The 19,479-nt window shown below is 36.1% G+C and overlaps 2 protein-coding genes across 5 annotated transcripts in view; one reads left to right on the top strand and one right to left on the bottom strand.

Annotated features, from left to right (window-relative positions):
- LOC143710998 (MIF4G domain-containing protein B) overlaps window positions 1–19,479 on the top strand; it is a 1,123,636-nt gene that overhangs the window by 406,036 nt on the left and 698,121 nt on the right. The gene's annotated exons all lie outside the window — the stretch shown is intronic.
- The window catches only part of map2k4a (mitogen-activated protein kinase kinase 4a), a 16,631-nt gene continuing 3,238 nt past the window's right edge, over window positions 6,087–19,479 (bottom strand). The window contains exons 2-12 of one of the 3 annotated variants that reach the window (XM_077202254.1): window positions 19,442–19,474; window positions 16,397–16,499; window positions 15,207–15,381; window positions 13,932–14,051; window positions 13,736–13,855; window positions 13,600–13,651; window positions 13,365–13,492; window positions 9,069–9,146; window positions 8,828–8,976; window positions 8,494–8,539; window positions 6,087–6,798 (exon numbers count right to left, since the gene is read on the bottom strand). In XM_077202254.1, coding sequence (XP_077058369.1) covers window positions 6,685–6,798; window positions 8,494–8,539; window positions 8,828–8,976; window positions 9,069–9,146; window positions 13,365–13,492; window positions 13,600–13,651; window positions 13,736–13,855; window positions 13,932–14,051; window positions 15,207–15,381; window positions 16,397–16,499; window positions 19,442–19,474 — 1,118 coding nt within the window. In that variant the 3' untranslated portion in view covers window positions 6,087–6,684. The remainder of the gene's footprint in view (window positions 6,799–8,493; window positions 8,540–8,827; window positions 8,977–9,068; window positions 9,147–13,364; window positions 13,493–13,599; window positions 13,652–13,735; window positions 13,856–13,931; window positions 14,052–15,206; window positions 15,382–16,396; window positions 16,500–19,441; window positions 19,475–19,479) is intronic. The other 2 variants (XM_077202256.1, XM_077202253.1) reach the window with 2 other exon arrangements.

Below are 19,479 nucleotides of genomic sequence, written 5' to 3' on the forward strand. Positions count from 1 at the left end.
TGTGTGTGTGTGTGTGTGTGTGTGTGTGTGTGTGTGTGTGTGTGTGTGTGGTTTGGTTTTGATAATACTTGATAAAAAAAAAAAAATTTGGAAATGTAAATTCTGTCATCATTTATTTACTCACCCTCATGCCATTTCAAACCTGTATGAATTTCCTTCTTCTGCTGAACACAAATGAAGATATTTTGAAGAATATGTTAACCAAACAGTTGATGGACCCCATTGACGTCCATGGGTTTTTTTTTTTTCTAATATAGATGTTAATGGGTGCCGTCAACTATTTGGTTACAAACATTCTTCAAATGATGACAGAATATTTATTTTTGGGTGAACTATCCCTTTAACCAGTCACACTTCAACATTTAGTTCTACCATAAATAGGTTGTAAAAAAAAAAAAAAAAAAAGAAGGTCAGATACGACTATTTTAATTATTCACGGTGTAGCAGTATTTTTAATTGAATGTCTATTATTAAAAGTTAAACATTGTGATCCTGGCCGTAGCCAGCTATTTGGTCACCGAGGTCCGGAACTCGGTAATTTTTTTACATTCAAAAATAAAATGTCAAGCTCTCTGAATGATTAATTAGCCGTGTTTAAACCACCTCATATGAGTGTTTGCAATTCATGTTGCTGCGAGAAGCTAGCGCAGTGAACGGGGCTTGAGAGCGCGTTGTGAGTGAGGGCGCGGGTGCAGCCTCCGTGTTGCCAGATCCACCCAAAGGAACGGTGGCAGTAGTCTCCAGTACCTGTTTTTCTGATTTAATGTGACACTTTAGGAAGTTATTAAAGTGGAAAGTTGCATGTTATGTTTAGTGATATATTAATTTTATTGCCAAAACACAAGCTTTGAACTTATTTCGGATTATTATTATTATTATTTTGTTTTGCTTGTTTTTCGTAGCAATATCTGGCAACATTTTACTGTCGGCATTAATAAAAATAAAAAAAGCTTATAGACAAACTGTAATTGCATAAAGCTACCACATTCGGTAAGACAAACGCAATGATTATCGTGATTATCTGTAAGAAATGTATGACACTATCAAAAACAATAGCATAATACAGATCTGTTTGTTACAGAATGAAATTTGACAAATAACTTACTGGCCACCAGGAAGACGGCTCATGCTGTTTTAACCTTTCACAAAGTCATCATAAAAACATTAATTAAAGCAGTTTTTCTCAACTAGCAATCTATTCAGGCAATGGCGCCACCAGGGGGTGGCCACCCCTGGCCGACTCCTGGCCACCCCACTGGCCACCCCAATGGCCAGTATAAATTTTAGTAGCATCGGTTATGCATTTCATAAATAAGTCAAAAATATTCTTTAGTAAAAGAAGACGGGGTATTATGTGTCGTGACGTGCTCTTTAAGTGCCAAATGGTTACAGTATACTGTTACAGCAGCTTTTTGATGTGTCTTTGCCGCGTTTTGACAAGCAGGGATGCAAACAGCGCGCTTTTCGGCGCCTCCCGCTTTTTTCACGTCAGTTTGGGTGACAAAGTCATCTGAAGTCATTCCATAGCTTAATGTGAGGGACAGAAGTCTATTTACATCATTAAAGTATACGGAAAATCGTTTTCCCTCCTCTGCGGCTGTCAATCATTCTCCATTCATATTCAAACAGCGCGCGCGCCTCTTGGATGCACGGTAAAACTCTCTCCAATATGATATATATTCACATTATAATGCATGATCTGTAGATAAAAGGCTGTAGATTTGCATAAAATTACTTTATTTTGTTGGAGTTTGTTGCTGTTTTTAAACGGCACACGGTAGTGAGCAGTGTTGTGCCTGAACGCGTTCATTGAACGATAGTTCATGAACTCGTTCATATTTTGGGTGAACGTGAACTGCACATACTGTATTACTGCCTGATGAACGTTACTGTGAACTCGTTCATTCTGGTGTCTGTGAACAGCGCGCGCACAGTTTAACTTCATTCATTAGGGTGCCAGATTTCTGTAGAGCCTTCCAGGCGAAACCCCGGCTAAAACACACCGTAAACAGGCCTTAATATGTAGCGGAAAAAACACCCAATCTGGCAACACCAGCCGCCAGCGTCGCAAGGCCGCATGCGTCATGAATACAAAATGCAGCAAGGAGGATCGTTTGATCATTTAAACGGGTTTTATGACAAGGTCGGTGAGGATGGGAAAAATCTTACATTTCTGTTCAAACTTTGCCCACCGATAAAATAATTGCTATCTCTAATTCATGGGTTGTGGCAATCATTTTGAAAAATATTAGCTCGCAGCAACATATGGAAAAAAAGAACTATGAATGAACTAGTTAAAAATTTTAAAGTATGAACTGAACTGAACTAGTTCGTTTTAAAATTTGTGAACTGAACTTTAACTAGTTCATGTAGAAATTGAACTTTCCCAACACTGGTAGTGAGTCGTTTAAAACCCTTAAGCTGGACCCTTAACACACGGTGTCTCCATGTTGCTTTGAGTACATCATTCTGCACCCGCGAATCCCGCGATGCGCATACACGCTGTGTGCGTGCTGTTTTTCATGTTATCATGGGTTTGCGCACTGAAATATTATTAAAAGCCAATATATTTTGTTATACCTAGCCTGCTCAATACATTTAAAATAAGCATAATTTAATTGTATATTATTTCTTTGTAGTGTAGGGTATATATGCACTTCTGAATTCTTGACATTAATATATAAATATAAAATTGTGAAATGTATGATTGCCTGATTGAATTTTATAAGAGAACTAATAGTAATTTGTTTCTATTAACATATTTAGATTTTATAAAATTACTGTGCACATTTTTTCAAGAATTACTTTTTGCTGCTGATTTATACACTCATTAAGTTTATTAAAAATTCATAATACATTTATGTAATATTTAAAGGTGTTAACTGTAATCTTACACTGCAAAATAATAACTTAAAAAGGATTAAATTCATCACAATTATGTAAGTATCTTGAAATATGCCGCGGGGCGAGGGCCCTTATATATATATATATATATCATATCTGTATAATATATATCATTATATATAATATAATATATATTAGTAGGGCCCTACCAATATCATTAGTAACATTAAATATAACACAATAAACCAAAGTATATCAGTAGGAGTTTCCTTAAGTTTTTCTGATAGTTTTCTACAGGCCGGTTTGCTACAACAGTAGAATAAAATTCTGAAATTATGGTTTATAGTTTTGGTGTGCCACCCCAAGATATTAAGTGGCCCCATCTGGCCACCCCTATGAAAAATTTCTGGAGGCGCCACTGTATTCAGTCAGCATAGTTGTGTTTGATCTGTGTGAGTTACAGAAATATAAGACTTGCTAGACCTACTTTTTTTCTATATTTCTTTGCACAAAACTCTCCAGAAAGTGCCATTTAATGGTTTATTTTTCAAAAAAAATCGGACCCCCCTAGTGAGAGACTACCCCACACATAATTATATGTGTGTGTGTGTGTGTGTGTGTGTGTGTGTGTGTGTGTGTGTGACTGTGTGTGTGTGTGTGTGTGTGTGTGTGTGTGTGTGTGTGTGTGTGTGTGTGTGTGTGTGTGTGTGTGTGTGTGTGTGTCAAATAAAATGCCTTCTTTTTAAAAAAGGGTCGCAGCTTAATGTCCATGGGGGAATGTGGGTCCAATGGCCTAACCATTATAGCACAATTCTTTACACAACACCCCGGACCTCACTAATTTTCAAACCCTGGTTACAGCCTTGATTGTGATTATTGTTCAGTCGTCTTCTCAAACGACGCGCTGTCCGTTTATAACCGTTACTTTTCACAGCGCTGTTGAGGACGGACCAATCACAGGCGTTTCTGAATGCTGGATAATGATTTCCAAACCATCTCTGGACAATGTACATCCTTGTGCTGCATTCTCATTTGTATTCCAGATATTACTTTGCGTTTTTATTAGATTTGAACAATTATAAAAGTGCCCATATCTCTGCAGTAAGATAAAAAAAAAACGTAGTGAAAATTGAACGTGGGTCAAATGGAAATCAGCATTCTGAGCCGCCAGGGAATAATTTATTGCGTATCAAAGAAAATATTTTTACATAAACACTTACCCTTCACTGAACTAACGTCATCTTTAATTTGTTAAAGAACAATGCAAGGCTATTTGGTGGCTAATGTTGCTATCTAATAATATATTTACTTTGGACAGTCTCTCCCTCAAGGGGGCGCGACAGAATCCGTCAATGTTTTTGTTTGTCTGTCTCACAGGACTCTTATGGACTGTTAAAATATGAGTCCTACAGGAAACTCCACGTCCTGTATCATATTAATAATCTAATAATTGGGCTTTGTATGTTATAGGCCCAAACATGGAAAATATGTACTAAATATTTACACTACCAGTCAAAAATTTGGAATAAGTAATGTCTGTCTCTAGGGCTGGGTATCGTAACAAAATTTTCGATACCGATACCTTGACTTCGATACCGGTTCCTGAACGATACTTTTTTCGATACCAATTTTATCCATATAACATTACCTAAAAAAAAAAACTTTTATTTTTTACACTCATATTTTGAGTCTGTAAAAAAGCACCAATGCTAAAGTTTTCTATGTTTCCTAATCATTTAACAACATGTATTCTTTACTTCAATGATCTCATTGTTTCTGCCTTAACTTAATGCATTGTTTAACAATGAAACTGAATGAAAATTAATTGAAATGCAGTACACACAGTCACCCCTGATAACAGATCACTCTAAATTGTAATTTAGACACATGCATTTTCTGTAAACCTCCTTTGAAACGATATGTATTGTGAAAAATGCTATACAAATAAATGTGAATTGAATTAAATATAGGCTACTGGGGTGTGGGATATGCCTCGCGGTCCGCACACATGAAGCTTAATTGCGCAAAGCACTGGCAAAAGTAGCCTAATGATTATGGATGTGTCGGGAAACGATAGCAAGGAGATATTTTAATTGTTTATTAATGAACAAGTGTTTACTAAACGTGTTGGCTGCAAAGATGATTATTGCGAATTTGCGATGCTGACTCGTCATCCCTGCAGTAGTGAACGCACGCGCGCCTATATGGATTAGGTAATCAAACTATTTATTTCTAATTGTTTCGTTTAAAAGTAGACATATTTTGGACATATAAAGAGCTATTTCTCATGTCTGTGAGGCAAGTAGGCCTATCCTATACGCTGAGTTTTGGTTTATATGTGACGCCCTCCAGTTCTTGTAGTCGAAGGCGGATAAACTTTCTACTCTCGAGTGTATTCTGTGCGCTTTTAAGTGTAGATTTACCGTGTTACCGGTCTTGGCATCAATTATCTTGTCGAAAATATTGCATTGTGTGCTTATGGCATCGAGTCGGGTACATAGGTACACTTTTGATCATTTCTACATATTTTCTATCTATCTGGGTTGGACGCTTACACACACACACACACACACACACTACAGCCACACGTGCGACGAGGCAGAGGCACGTCTCTGGGCAGCCGCTTAAACTAGTGTTTTTCCGCCACAGCCAATCATGCTGCATGTTTATTGTTTCACTGACGTTGACGAGATTAACCACTTAGGTACCGAAACTTGGTACCGAAAAACAAGACATGTTTCGGTACTCGGTAGTATCGAGGCAATTCGGTCGGTACCTAAAAATTACCGAACTCGGTACCCAGCCCTATCTGTCTCTTATGCTCACCAAGGCTGCATTTATTCAATCAAAAAATACAGTAAATTAACAGCAATATCAATTAATGACAGAAAAAACAATAAAAGTAATATTGTGAAATATTATTAAAATTTAAAATATGTCTTCTATTGAAATATATATTGAAATGTAATTTATTCCTGTGACAGCCATTAGAATCTGCTTTTTAAATGTATACATTTAATTTTGAAATTAAAATGTAAACACAATGATATTCCTTTATTAATAATTGATATCAATAGTGAATTAAGTATTATTAAAATTAAATATATGGGCAACAGAACTTCAATGGAGTAAAAAAAATATCAAAACAAGCGGAAAAAACTCAATGTCAAATCACTGGATCCATTTCTTACAAGATGATCTACACTTTAATTTTTTTTAAAAAAGTATCAAACATGGAGTCGTTTCCATATTCCTCAGTTTTATTTATAATATCAGCACATATTCGTTGTACAGTGAGGATGGATGTCCTCGTTACAGAAAGCCCGGCCACCTCTGCGTCATTCACCTTTACATACAAAACACGTGTTTAATATCACATACATGAAGAGGAGGGGACCGGACACGAGCAGATTCCAGTACGGCGACGGCTTCCCAATCATATATTCCACAAGTCATCTCAGAAGTATAAATACAATTCCAGGCTTATTTATTATTCATTATTTTATATCGGTTTAAAATCACTATTCTGCATCCATGAGAGAGAGAGAGAGAGAGAGAGAGAGAGAGAGATCAGGGCCAGACCGTCGCGTGTGTCCCATCAGACGCCTTTGAGTGTGTGTTTATACGCTTTACAGGTGTGTGTGTGTGACGAGACAGAGAGAGAGTGAGAGAGAGAGAGGGAATCATGGGTAGGAGGTATATTACATCGAGCTTGAATTAAACACCGTTCTCCGGTGCTCTTGTGTAGGTTTTCCCGTTTTAATACTGCAGTTCTGTGATGAAGCAAATCTTTACACCGTGTTCAGACGCATGTGTGTGTGTGTGTGTGTGTGTGTGTGATCAGTCCACGTACATCGGCGAGCTGGGAGACGCGGGCATCATATCCAGGATCATGCAGACGTAGCTGCCCACGTCCACCGTACGCTCCTCGTAGATCTGAATGAAGGGATGTTTCTGATAGAGAGAGAGAGAGAGAGAGAAGTTTGGTTTACCTTCATTTCTTTAACTGAACAGAACTTCTGCTTTAGTTTACTTTTACCTCACAATTAACCTCTCAAAAGCCTTTATCACAGTTGAAGCATTAACGGGTCGCAAGATGTGGCTCATAGGGATAGTTCAGCCAAAAATGAAAAATATCCCATGATCTCATCCTAGCTGTATATGACTTTCTTCTTTCAGACAAATACAATCAGAGTTATATAAAAATAGCTTGACTCTTACACGCTTGATAATGGGAGTGAATGGAAACTGAGATTTTGAAGCACAAAAAGCACATCCATCCATTATAAAAAGAATCAATACGTCTACAGGGGGTTAATAAAGGCCTTCTGAAGCGAAGCCAGGAAAATATCCATGATTAAAACTTTATTAACTCAGTGGCCGTTGCCGGAATCCAGTAATTATAGATTATAAAGTTATAATAAAAATGTATATTTTTCTTACAAAATGCATCGGTGTTCAGCTGAAGAAAATACAGTCATATACACCTATGATGACCTCAAGGCGAGTAAATTATGGGATAATTTTCATTTTTGGGTGATCTTTTCCTTTAAGATGGCTTAACATAAGACAAATACTTTAGAAATATATAAAACTGCTAAAAGAATAAAAAATATAAAAAATCTAGACTTAAACTGACGTCATACTTATTATTTTATTACTTCAACAACTGTAATATTTACTTAAGAAGCAGAATTCCCAAAGTCTTCAGGGGAAAAAATTTAAATCTTTTGTAAAACAAAATACTGGGAAATTCAGTTCTTGAATTCTGTATATGATCTAAAATCAAAAATGTTTGGTTAAAGTGTATAATATGCAGAAGGGAACGTGCGAAGTTCAGGTGCTGTGAATCAGTTTTTACACTACCTAGTCCATCAGTGTAGCAAATTATTTTTTTTTTTATTTGACCTCTTAGATAATATGAAATCATTAAATATTTAATAATAAATAACTATTTTGTTAGTAATAAAATAAACGATAACTGAAATAAAATAAAACACACAACTTTAGCATGACAAAATAAAACATACACAACTTTAGCTTGACGTAATAAAGCAAACTAAATACAAATCAATAAGCAATATAGATATATAAACTAATAAAAATGACAAAAACACAAAACAGATTAACAAAAAATGTAATGATAATAGAAAAACTAATTTTATTACTATTTAATATTGAATAATAACACACTAATAAAAACTGTTGTAGTATCGCAAAGATACTAAAATAATACGGCAGCAATAATATTAATTATTACTATTATATTGTTGTATAATAATTATACAAATGCTGTTTAAAAGTTTATTTACCCAATGACTTTTGATTTGGATAAGGATTGTGAAAATTATTTTATAATTATAAAAGACAAAGAGTGATTTTCAGCCAATCAAACATTTTGTAGCATCATTTCCATGACCAAGGTTTATTAAATACTATAATTTTTACAGTCCTAAATACTTCAACAACAAAAAAAATACCCCCCCCCCCAAAAAAATCCCTGATATGTCCAGTTTTTCCATAACAGTAGAAATTCTGCAAGACAAATATCATGCTAATCAACTTAGCATGTATAAGATTATCCTAAAAAGGCAGAAACCCTCTCAAGAAGTGCTGAACGTGTCACTTTAGCAGGAAACAGAAACTCACCAGAAGCTCTTTGTACTTTGGCCTCTTTGACTCGTCCTTTGTAAGGCTGTCAGAGACAAAAACAATACAATATTTAATTAAACCCATAATGCATCACCAGTGCAATCACTGTGACACTTCCAGTGTCTCTGAACGACCAGCAGGAGGCGTCATGTGCGTCATGTGATCAGAGTTATTACATCCCTTCTGCTGAGTCTGCAAACTCTCAAAAAGAGGAAACACTCAGAGATCACAGGGAAGTGTGTGTGTGTGTGTGTGTGTGTGTGTGTGTGTGTGTGTGTGTGTGTGTGTGTGTGTGTGTGTGTGTGTGTGTGTGTGTGTGTGTGTGTCTCACCACAGGTTGACGAAGTTGATGAATTTGGGGGAGAACTGCCTCTCCTCGGAGCTGCTGAGCTGCGGCGGGTCGCCCTTCACCACTTGCGTCAGCTGATCGAATACACTGTTCCACTTCGGGTAGGGGAACCTTCCTGTGGCCAGTTCATACTGAAACACACACACACACACACACACACACAATAACAGGACTGCAGCACACTGTCAACATCACACAATGACAGATCACACTTCATTCTCACCAGCGTGATTCCCAAACTCCAGACGTCTGAGCGCACATCATATCCCTGTCTGGAGGCGCTGGGGTCTATCCTCTCCGGCTGGAACACACACACACACACACAACATTTACTTCACTTACTTTCTCCATCAATTCTGCACTCATCATCAGTGCATGGCATGCTATTCTAAAGATAGTATACTGAAAATAAAAACAGTATATTAATATATTAGGAATATTAATAAATAATCAGAGCATGTTATTCTATATATTATGTATATTCATTTAATAATACAAATATTCTCAATTATTATTCATATTCAATGTATCTCTTATACAATACATTTGGTTACTAGATGTCCTTTAAAATATTAAAATGTATATATTTTATTACAATACAATTGATATTAAATATGTTAATAATATAGTATTATTATTAAATGAAAATAATGTATTTAAGTGTATTATTGTGCGTATTAAAAAAATGAAGAAAAAATCAGTGCATGTTATTCAAAAAAATAATAATCGTGTACATTAGGAGGAATATCAATTATCGATTAGTATTAATATTCAATGTATTTTATATATTTTATTGCTCAATTTTTAAATATTTAGTTTTTTATATTTAATATTTATTTTATTAAAATATTACAATTAATATATTTGTATATAATACAATTAATACAATATATTAAAATAGTATTAATATCATTAGACATAAAATATTTATTTAAATGTATTATTTGACAAATTAAAAGAAAAAAGAAAAGAAAAATAATCAATGCATGTTATTCTAAAAAAATCATTATTATCATATTCTTTTTAATAATAATAATAATAATAATAATAAGTATTATTTATATTATTATTATAAAAATAACAAATTTCCTCCATTTGGTAGGGAAAATAATATTAAGTTTAACCAATGATAAATGATAAAGTCAAGTACCATCTTTTTTGTGATTTATTGCTGAATATTGTTTCTCACTAATACACGTCATATTGCACAAGTTAAACGTGTTGCTGAAGTTGTTTCATGATTTTAAAGAATCGCTTTTTCATGGCTCTAGAAACACTAAAGTCATGGATTCATTTATTCAGGAGACACATATGGATATAAAATGTCCTGAAAGCTTGAGGTTGATTTAGATTAATATATAAATGTGAATCATATCAGACTGTCTGTGCTGATCCAGGCGCTTTACAGGTGATATATCATTTACTTTACTACATTTTGCTGTTCTTATTTTGGCACGAATCATTAGTGCATGTTATTTAAAAATAAAAAAAATTCTACATAAAATATAATACAATTAATCCTGAAAAATGTTTTCTGGTTGATCAAATCAGTCCTGTCCAACATGATTTACAGCAGAATATTCTGTTTGACTCAGAAATCGCTGTTTAAATGCAGTGCAAATGTTCTGGCATGTTATGCTGCTACTGCCGATTAATGTTTCATGACTTAAACGAGCCACTATGATCACGGGTTCATTTCTCAAGCGACACACGACTGGTAAAATGTCTGGTAAAAGACAATTGCACAATTGCAAGAGCGCAGCGGAGTGATTCTCCAGAACATCAGACGCTTTACAGGTCAAAACAGCAGGAAAACAGATGTGCTTCCGTCCAGACAGCAGCGTGTGTGTGTGTGTGTGTGTCACATGCTAACAGCTGTGCAGGTCAGTCAACGCACGTTACTCATGTTTAAAGACGGATGATGTCATAATGCAGTCGGGATGAGATCACTCGCTCAGATTAGACTATGACATCATCATCAGCAGCATTAACTGCAGAGCGGCGCTTCATTCACAGATACTCCTGCGGTTACATCACTCTACATGCGCTCCACGGGACATTACAGGCACGGTTCAGGAAATTAACACTTTTTGTCAATAATTGACTTTAATAGTTTTTTTTTTTTTTTCAAATATTGTTACAAAAGTGATGATAATTCTATTTAAAAACAATTTTAAAAAGTCTTTAAAAGCATTTTATTTATATATGGACTAGAATAGAACGACTTATAATTATATATAATAATAATTGATAGCATAATATTTTTTTCTACATATAGACGGTGAGAGAGAAATAGAGAGAGAGAAATGTGTTACATGTTACACATACATTAGTACCGTTCAAAAGTTTGAAGGTGCTTTTTTCTTTTGAGAAATTAATACTTTTATTCAGCAAGGATGCATTAAATTGACCAAAAGTGATAGTAAAGACAGTTAAAATGCTACCAAATGTTAAATTTCAAGTAAATGCTATTCTTCTGAACTGTCTATTCATCTAATAATCCTGGAAAATAAAATGAATCACATTTTTCACAAAAAAAAAAAATGAAACGGCACAACGGTTTTCAACACTGATAAAATCAGAAATGTTTCTTGATCATCAAATCATCATATTAGAATGATTTCTGAAGGATCATGTGACACTGAAGACTGGAGTAATGATCACAGGGATATATTCACACAGATAAAACAGTATCTTACATCTTTTTTTGAATTCCAATAATATTTTTTTTACTGTATTTTTGATCAAATAAATGCAGCCTTGGTGACTAGAAGACACTTCTTTCACAAACATTAAAACTCCTTACCGACCCCAAACTTTTAAACGGTTATATATGTATATATATATATATATATATACAACCCCAAATCAGAAAAAGTTGGGACATTTTGTAAAATGCAATAAAATCAAGAATCTGTGATTTGTTCATTCTTTTTAACCTTTTATTAACTGAACAAAAGTACAAAGAAATGTTTTCCAATGTTTTCACTGACCAACATAATTGTATTTTGTAAATATGAACAAATTTAGATTTTGATGGCTGCAACACACCCGAAAAAAGTTGGGACAGAGACCAAATAAAAGTGAAAAGATTATCCAAATTAGATTATCCAACTCTTTTGAAACAGTCCACAATGAACAGGTGAATTGGTAATACTTGAGGGTATCATGTTTGGGTGTAAAAGTGCTTCTCAGTCTTTTTAAGCAAAGATGGGTCATGGCTCATCACTTTGTGGCAAATATCATGAGAGAATTGTCAAACAATTAAAAAAATCCCATTTCTCAATGCAAGATTGCAAAGAATTTATGCCTTTCATCATCTTCCATACATAATATTGTCACAAGATTCAGGGAATCCAGAGAAATCTCAGTCTGTGTTGGGAAAGGCAGGAGACCTCTGTTGAATGTGCGTGACCTTTGAGCCCTCAGATGGCATTGCATAACATACCATCATTCTAATCCGTTAAATACAGACACATGTGCTCAGGAGTAATTTAGAAAACCTTTTTCACTGAACACAGTCTGACGCTGCATCAAGAAATGCCACTTGAATCTCTGTTACGCAAAGAGAAAGCTTCACATCAGTTCTATGTGGAGATACCGGCGTGTTCTCTGGGCCTGAGCTCATCTCAGATGGTCTAGAAGAAAGTGGAAATGTGTGCTGTGGTCAGATGAGTCCATGTTTACGCTTGTTTTTGGGAGAAAATGGACATTGAGTTCTCAGTCCCAAAGACGAAAGGGACCAACCAGACTTTCACCAGCGACAGGTGCAAAAGCAAACATTTGTCCTGGTATTGAGGTGCATCATTGCAAACGGTATGGGTAACTTGCATTATTGTGAAGGTACCATTGACATGGAGACATATATTTGGATTGTAAAGAGACAAAAACTGCCATAAAGATGACATCTTTCCTGGGAAGCAAGACAATGCCAGGCCTCATTCTGCACGTGCTAAAACTGAGTGGTTTCTAGACACTCTGCACTATAGAAGGGATGTACCTCTCTGTTTACTGCAGTCCAGATGTGTCTCTTATGGAAAATGAATGACCCATCATGAAAAGGAGAATCAGGCAATGATGACCACAGACTGTTGAGTGGCTGTATTGTATCAGACATGATTGGTCAAATATTCCATTATCAAAACTCCAACAATTAGTATCCTCAACTCCCAAATAATTCAAAAGTGTAATTAAAAGGAAAGGTGATGTGACACAGTGGTAAACATGTCTCTGTCCCAACTTTTTTCGGGTGTGTTGCAGCCATCAAAATCAAAATTTGTTCATATTTACAAAATACAATTATGTTGGTCAGTGAAAACATTGGAAAACTTTTCTTTGTACTTTTGTCAGTTAATAAAAGGTTAAAATGAATGAACAAATCACAGATTCTTGATTTTATTGCATTTTACAAAATGTCCCAACTTTTTCTGATTTGGGGTTGTATATATATATATATATATATATATATATATATATATATATATATATATATATGAATATATAACTGCATGAATCTTACTGCCATATACGGTCTGCAGCCGGCATCTCTGGTTTTGGCGATGGAGTCGACCAGCTGCCCACTGATGCCAAAATCACACAGCTTAATGTTGCCCTTCCTGTCCAGGAGGATATTTGATGGCTTTATGTCTGCAGAGAGATCGAGTCTCAGTAAAACAGCATCTAAACCCCAGAGTCTTCTTACAACATGCAAACAAAACTAAACTGATGGAGGTCCGAAATAAGATCTCTCTTACCTCTGTGAATAATTTTCAAGCTTTCTTTTAAGTGGTTAAGTGCTTTCACAGTCTGAAAACGACACAGAAGAGCACGTTAATGAACGCTAACCAATGTGTCGCTTATTAAAAGCTCGGGATAAAATATGCAACTCACAGCTAACGTTATTTTCCCTAAAATCTCCTCTGGAATCACTTCGTCTAAAGAGGAATAAACGTATTTGTAGAATTTGTCGAAGGAGATGGACATGAGCTCCATGCATATCCAGCAGTCGCCCTAAAAAAAAGCACAAAACAAGTGTTTATGTGTTTAGAAAGACTCTCTGAGAAGGAAAGCAGACGCAGAGACAAACCTCTCTGAAAAGAGCTCCGTAAAACTGGACGATGTAGGGACAGTCGCTGCTCCTCATGACCACGTCTAGATCCATCAGCAGCTGCTTCTGCTCGCGCTCGTCTACCGTCGACCTGATCCTCTGTCACACACACACACACACACACACACACACACACAGACACACACACACACACCATCACACACACACGAGCATTAAACATGACAGTCAGCAGAGTCTGATCCACATCACACCTTATTATTATCTGATTTCATATATCTCTCTGCAAAAGTAAAATAAGATAAACATTTAACTTAAAATGAAAAATTTGTATTTAAAATTCTTGAAACTATTGTATTGATTTATGAAAGGAGTAATTTACAGTTATAAAGGTGTTAAGAAATTTTGTCAATAAACCGTTTTGCTTTCAGATCTTTTTGTAGAGATGAAATTTAGTAGATGAAGTGATGCTTATTATGAAAAAAGGGCCACCTTACACCTTTTTTTGATTAATATGTAAAATGATTATTGCTGTCAAATCTATTAATCCTGATTAATCGCATCAAACATAGAAGTGTTTGTTTTATACAATATATGCGTGTGTATGTATGCATATGACAGACACAAATATCTATGCATAAACAGTATATATATATATATATATATATATATATATATATATATATATATACATAAACACACACACACACACACACATACATGTACATGTAAGTTCTTATGATCCCTGTTTAGGTGGTGCTAGTTGCATCAAACTACATTTTTCAATATGATCTTGCTCCACGAAATTGATTGAATCCAACAAGTTCTGCTTATTTTGACTAATTTTCTTACACGCGACCTTCATGTCTTGTCTGGTAACCTGACACCACTTTGTCTATACAGTCTATACTGACTCATGGAGATTTGCATTTAGAAACCTTGCCTTTTTTAAGAAAGTTTTGCCACTTTGGTGTTCAATTTGTATTCAATTTAATCTGTGATATGAGTTAAACTTTCAAAAACAACCTAAAGTATAAATAAAACCAGTCAATAACAATATGAACTCTTGAAAATAATGCTTCCAAATAATGCTTTTCAGAGTGATGCCATAGAAGAAACACAAAGAACCAAAAATATATATATTTTTTTTTTTGTGAAGAACATCTGAATATTCTATTTCAAACCTTTTTCCATTATAAAGAATCTTTTGTGGAATTAAAGATTCCATGGATGTTAAAGGTTCTTTATGGAATCATCAATGCCAATAAAGAACCTGTATTTGTAAGAGTGTCTTACTTTGACAGCCATGATTTGTCCACTGGGTTTGTGCGCCATCTTGTTGACGGATCCATACGCTCCTCGGCCGATCTCTCCGAGATCCTTCAGGTCTTCCGCTGTGAAGTCCCAGTGCTGCTCCGGAGAGATCTTCAGCTTCCCAGACGACTCGATGCTGTGTGTCCGCAGCCGTTCTCTGAGAGACACACACGTGCAATGCAGAGATTCACGGCTTAAGACTAGTCATGAAATTCCCCAAAGAGTTCAAGTTCAAAACACACAGATGAAGGAGGTGTAAAATAGAAATGCCACTATGATTGACTGATCATCACAATAATTCTGCTCAACACTTTAATTGTAGCAGATTAGAGACGGGCAATAATATAGAGAGAATGCATTAACGTCACTTTCCCTGAATGAGTGGCAAAAGAGCTTCTGCGTGACTGGATTTAATAGGGGAAACTGCCAAAACATGAGTAAAACAAACGATTATCAGTTTAAACTAAAGATTGGACTCGATAAAGTGTTTCTTACAACTTATCAAAGATTCAGTGATCCATATTGACATGCAGCCAGGAATCGTGTTTCCTCACATTTATATGTACCTGACTTTGATGCCGGGGAAAAAGATGAAGCTTATTTGCCTGTGAATGCTTTATACAAATACAAAATAATCCGGGTGATCACTTATACGAATGTTATATATCATCATCCAGCTCTAAAAGAGTGGAGAGTTTTAGAGTTTGTAGAGTTTTTTGTCAGTGTTTATTTCAAAACCAATTATGCAGAATATACGATGGTAAATATTTAATTTTTGAGTTGTCAATACAATATGTAACAATATAATACACAGGGTATGATTTTACCCTTAAAATCTGCATATTGGCACGTGATAACTGCAAATCCCCCTTTCACTGCCGGGAGTCCAGTTGTTTCTGTGCATTGCAGAGATTTCTTGTCAACTCTAGTTGTACAGTCAATCGCAAAGCTCTTTCCCGTTTTAGACGTGTTTTGTGCATTTTTCGTGGCATTCACACTAAAAACAAGTGCTGCCACTCAGTCTTTTTGCCACTTTTGTCACGTGCATAACCTCTATTGTTTATATTTCATGAAGCAGGAGTTGGATCTAAACTCTGCAAGAAGGTGATTGAGTTTCATCAATGTTTTAGCATCAGTCAGACGTGAAAGAGCCGTTGATGATCCGTACTCACATGTGTGGGTTCTGGAAAGGAAGTCCGGCAGTGTTCAGAGTGATTCTGGAAGTAGTTTTGACTGGAGGACTGGCAAAATTTAACTTCAGGGCTTTACGTTTACCTGACAGAGGAGGAAGAGACACAAACACACTCAGACAGCTTGAAGACAAAGTTGCGGGTGTATTTTGTTCAGGCTGCCATAGGATGATGATGATGATGATGACATCTATAACTAAGCCATGGAAGATGTGGGAAGAGACAAGAGTTGACTAGAGACATGCAGATCTGAGCACCAGGAGAGGAACCCGAGAGCCAGATTTCCTAAAGCCATCGGGACACGCTGAGGGTTTGAAACATGTTCAATGTGTGCAGTGTGGAAACACGGAGGGCGACGACGGCTTTAGCAAATCTGGCAGCAGAAGACAGTGACTGCAGTCCGACATGCTCCAACCCTGCGTTTAACAGCAGCAGATCTTTCCCATCTACTGGATGTCCACTCATGGCAGACAAACAGATCTGATCACATCCGGACACAAAACAGAAGATACAGAAGAAACTTACCTTTACCTCATGCAAAACCCAACACAACCCAAACACTAAATGATGTATGAACAAACGAGAGGTGCAGCGTCCATCATAAGCACTAGAAATATCCACCACGGCAATGAACTAGTGATGCATTGAATTCAGCTCACAATCCTAAGTTTACAGAGATGTCATTCACAGTGTTTTCTCAAGCAATAATTCAATGCTTCTGTTTCCATATACAAACTAGACATATGTGAATTAGTGAAAATGAATCTGTGTGACGATTGAGAACAAAGATTATTTAAGCACCAAAAAACACCTTTAGATTAATAGAGAATTGATGTTTAAAGAGTGTTTTTGAGGGTAAACATATCTCTGTGAAATGAAGGACTAGCCTATTTTCCCTCCACCACAAGAATGAGGATTCGAATACCAGAGGAACAGCATTTCTGAAAATCTCACGGCATGTGCGTCCATGTCCCAACAAGCTTGTGTTTGTTCGAGATGCACATGCCAAAAACATCCCAGCACCAGCAGTGCTCGAACACTAAACAAAATGCAAACCCAGGAAACCGGGAAAACAACTACATCCCCAAGGCAATAATAATCACTGCACTGGTTAGTAGAAAAGCCGTCTAAAACACCAGAAGAAACAAACCACCAGAGCTTCCATTACTGCGGGTGAATGAAACACCAGAGACTGATCCATACAGAAACACACTTGTGATTATTTCAGTAATCTTGATCAAGTAAAGGCTGATTTTGATGAATTTGATGGACTAAATCAAATGAAAGTGAGGACCAATCGACTGTCCAGAAGTCAATGGAAGCTCAAAGCTTTAGACTTGTGCCGATTTGTCGCTGAACTCCTCTTTATGTAGATGTGTGTACAGATGAATATTTGAGTTATCAAACGGAAGAGCTGACTAGTGGTCGACTAATATGTGTTATTTAATTACAACATCTAAAGAGAAGAGTGACCGAAATAATGCTGATACAAACATAACACAGCCTGATGATAAATGAGAAGTGCACAAAAATGCTGAGGAAATACTTATTGTACACAATTATTACTAAAAAACTAAGAATGGAAAATGTGCAGTACCGATCAAAATTTTAGGGACTATATCAGATTTTTTTAATGTTAAATGGATAGTTCACCCTAAAATGAAAATTAAATCATCATTTACTCACCCTGGTGTTGTTCTAAAGCCGTATGCCCTTTATGGTTCACAAAAGGAGAAATAAATAAAATGGCAGTGAATGGCGGCCGGCATCAAGCTTTTTAAAAAAGACGCAAAAGTATCACAGAATGATCCCATGTGACACGTGCCGTATAATCCAAGTGTTCTGGAGGTGTACGACAGGGTTTGGTGAAAAAACAAACCGAAATTTAATGTATTATTTAATGTACAAAATTCTTGACCTTTGCGATTGGTCTTCTGTGCACTGTTATGGGACGCACGCATTCGGTCGTGAGTCTCTAAGCACCACAATAAACTTCCAAGAAAGCCAAGAAAACTTCCAAGAAAACTTCCGAGAAATCAAGATGAACAAAAATGCGACACGAAATACACTGCCTGGTCAACAAAAAAGAAAAGTCACTGTTTGGATTGAAATAGGCAAATACTTAAAAGTCTATGACTGGATCATTATTTCAGTGATTTTTTATGTTTCTAGCATCTTATTGTTTAGACACATCATAGTCATATTCCTGGAGGACAATATGAAGATTCGTCAGACTCAAACTGTGAAAGAATGGTTGTGAGAAGCACGAAGAATCATTCTCACACATGAATCTGCACCTCTGAGTCCATATCTTAAATTATTGATAGTCTTTGGGATCTGCTGGACTCTTGCATTGCCGATACAAGATCTTGACCAAAAATGTATGCACCTCTTGATGGAAATAACATCACAACATTTATTTCTGGTGAAGATCCTGTATTGTCAATGCAAGAGTCCAGCACTCTGTAAAGTCTCCTCCAGCACAACCCAAAGACTTTCAATGAATTTAAGATCTGGACTCAAGAGTTGCCAATTCAAGCTACACACTCCTTCAATTAGAGATAGAAGAACTGTTGTCAAACATATAACATGCTAGAAACATAATAATGACTTCAATAATGACCCAGTCATAGACTCTTAAGCATTTGCCTATTTTAATCCAAACAGTGACTTTTTATTTTGTCCGGGCAGTGAACAACGGCAAGAAAACACAAAAAAAGTATCCGTGTACTTTCTTCACTAAGTGAAAGCAAGATATCTTTTTTTTGTCCATAAATGTTAGATGGGCGTACGGCATTAGAACAACACCAGGGTGAGTAAATTAAGCCTTCATTTTTATTCAAGGGTGAACTATCCCTTTAAATTAATCTAGGACTCAAAGACTAACTCTAGCATGCAGAGCGTTCAGTCGTAGACCAGCACAAGTCTAGCAGAGCCCACGTGAGGACGGATTAGTGTCGAGGACAGAGGACAGGTTTCCCAGACGCGAGCACAGCGGACAGACACGGTTTAGGAGGCTTGGCTTACTTTGGGGAAGTCCAGACAGGTTTATCTGAAACCCTGGT

This window comes from Siphateles boraxobius, unplaced genomic scaffold (assembly GCF_051911475.1).
Source record: "Siphateles boraxobius isolate OS27281-9 unplaced genomic scaffold, OSU_SipBor_1 49, whole genome shotgun sequence".
Lineage (NCBI taxonomy): Eukaryota > Metazoa > Chordata > Actinopteri > Cypriniformes > Leuciscidae > Siphateles > Siphateles boraxobius.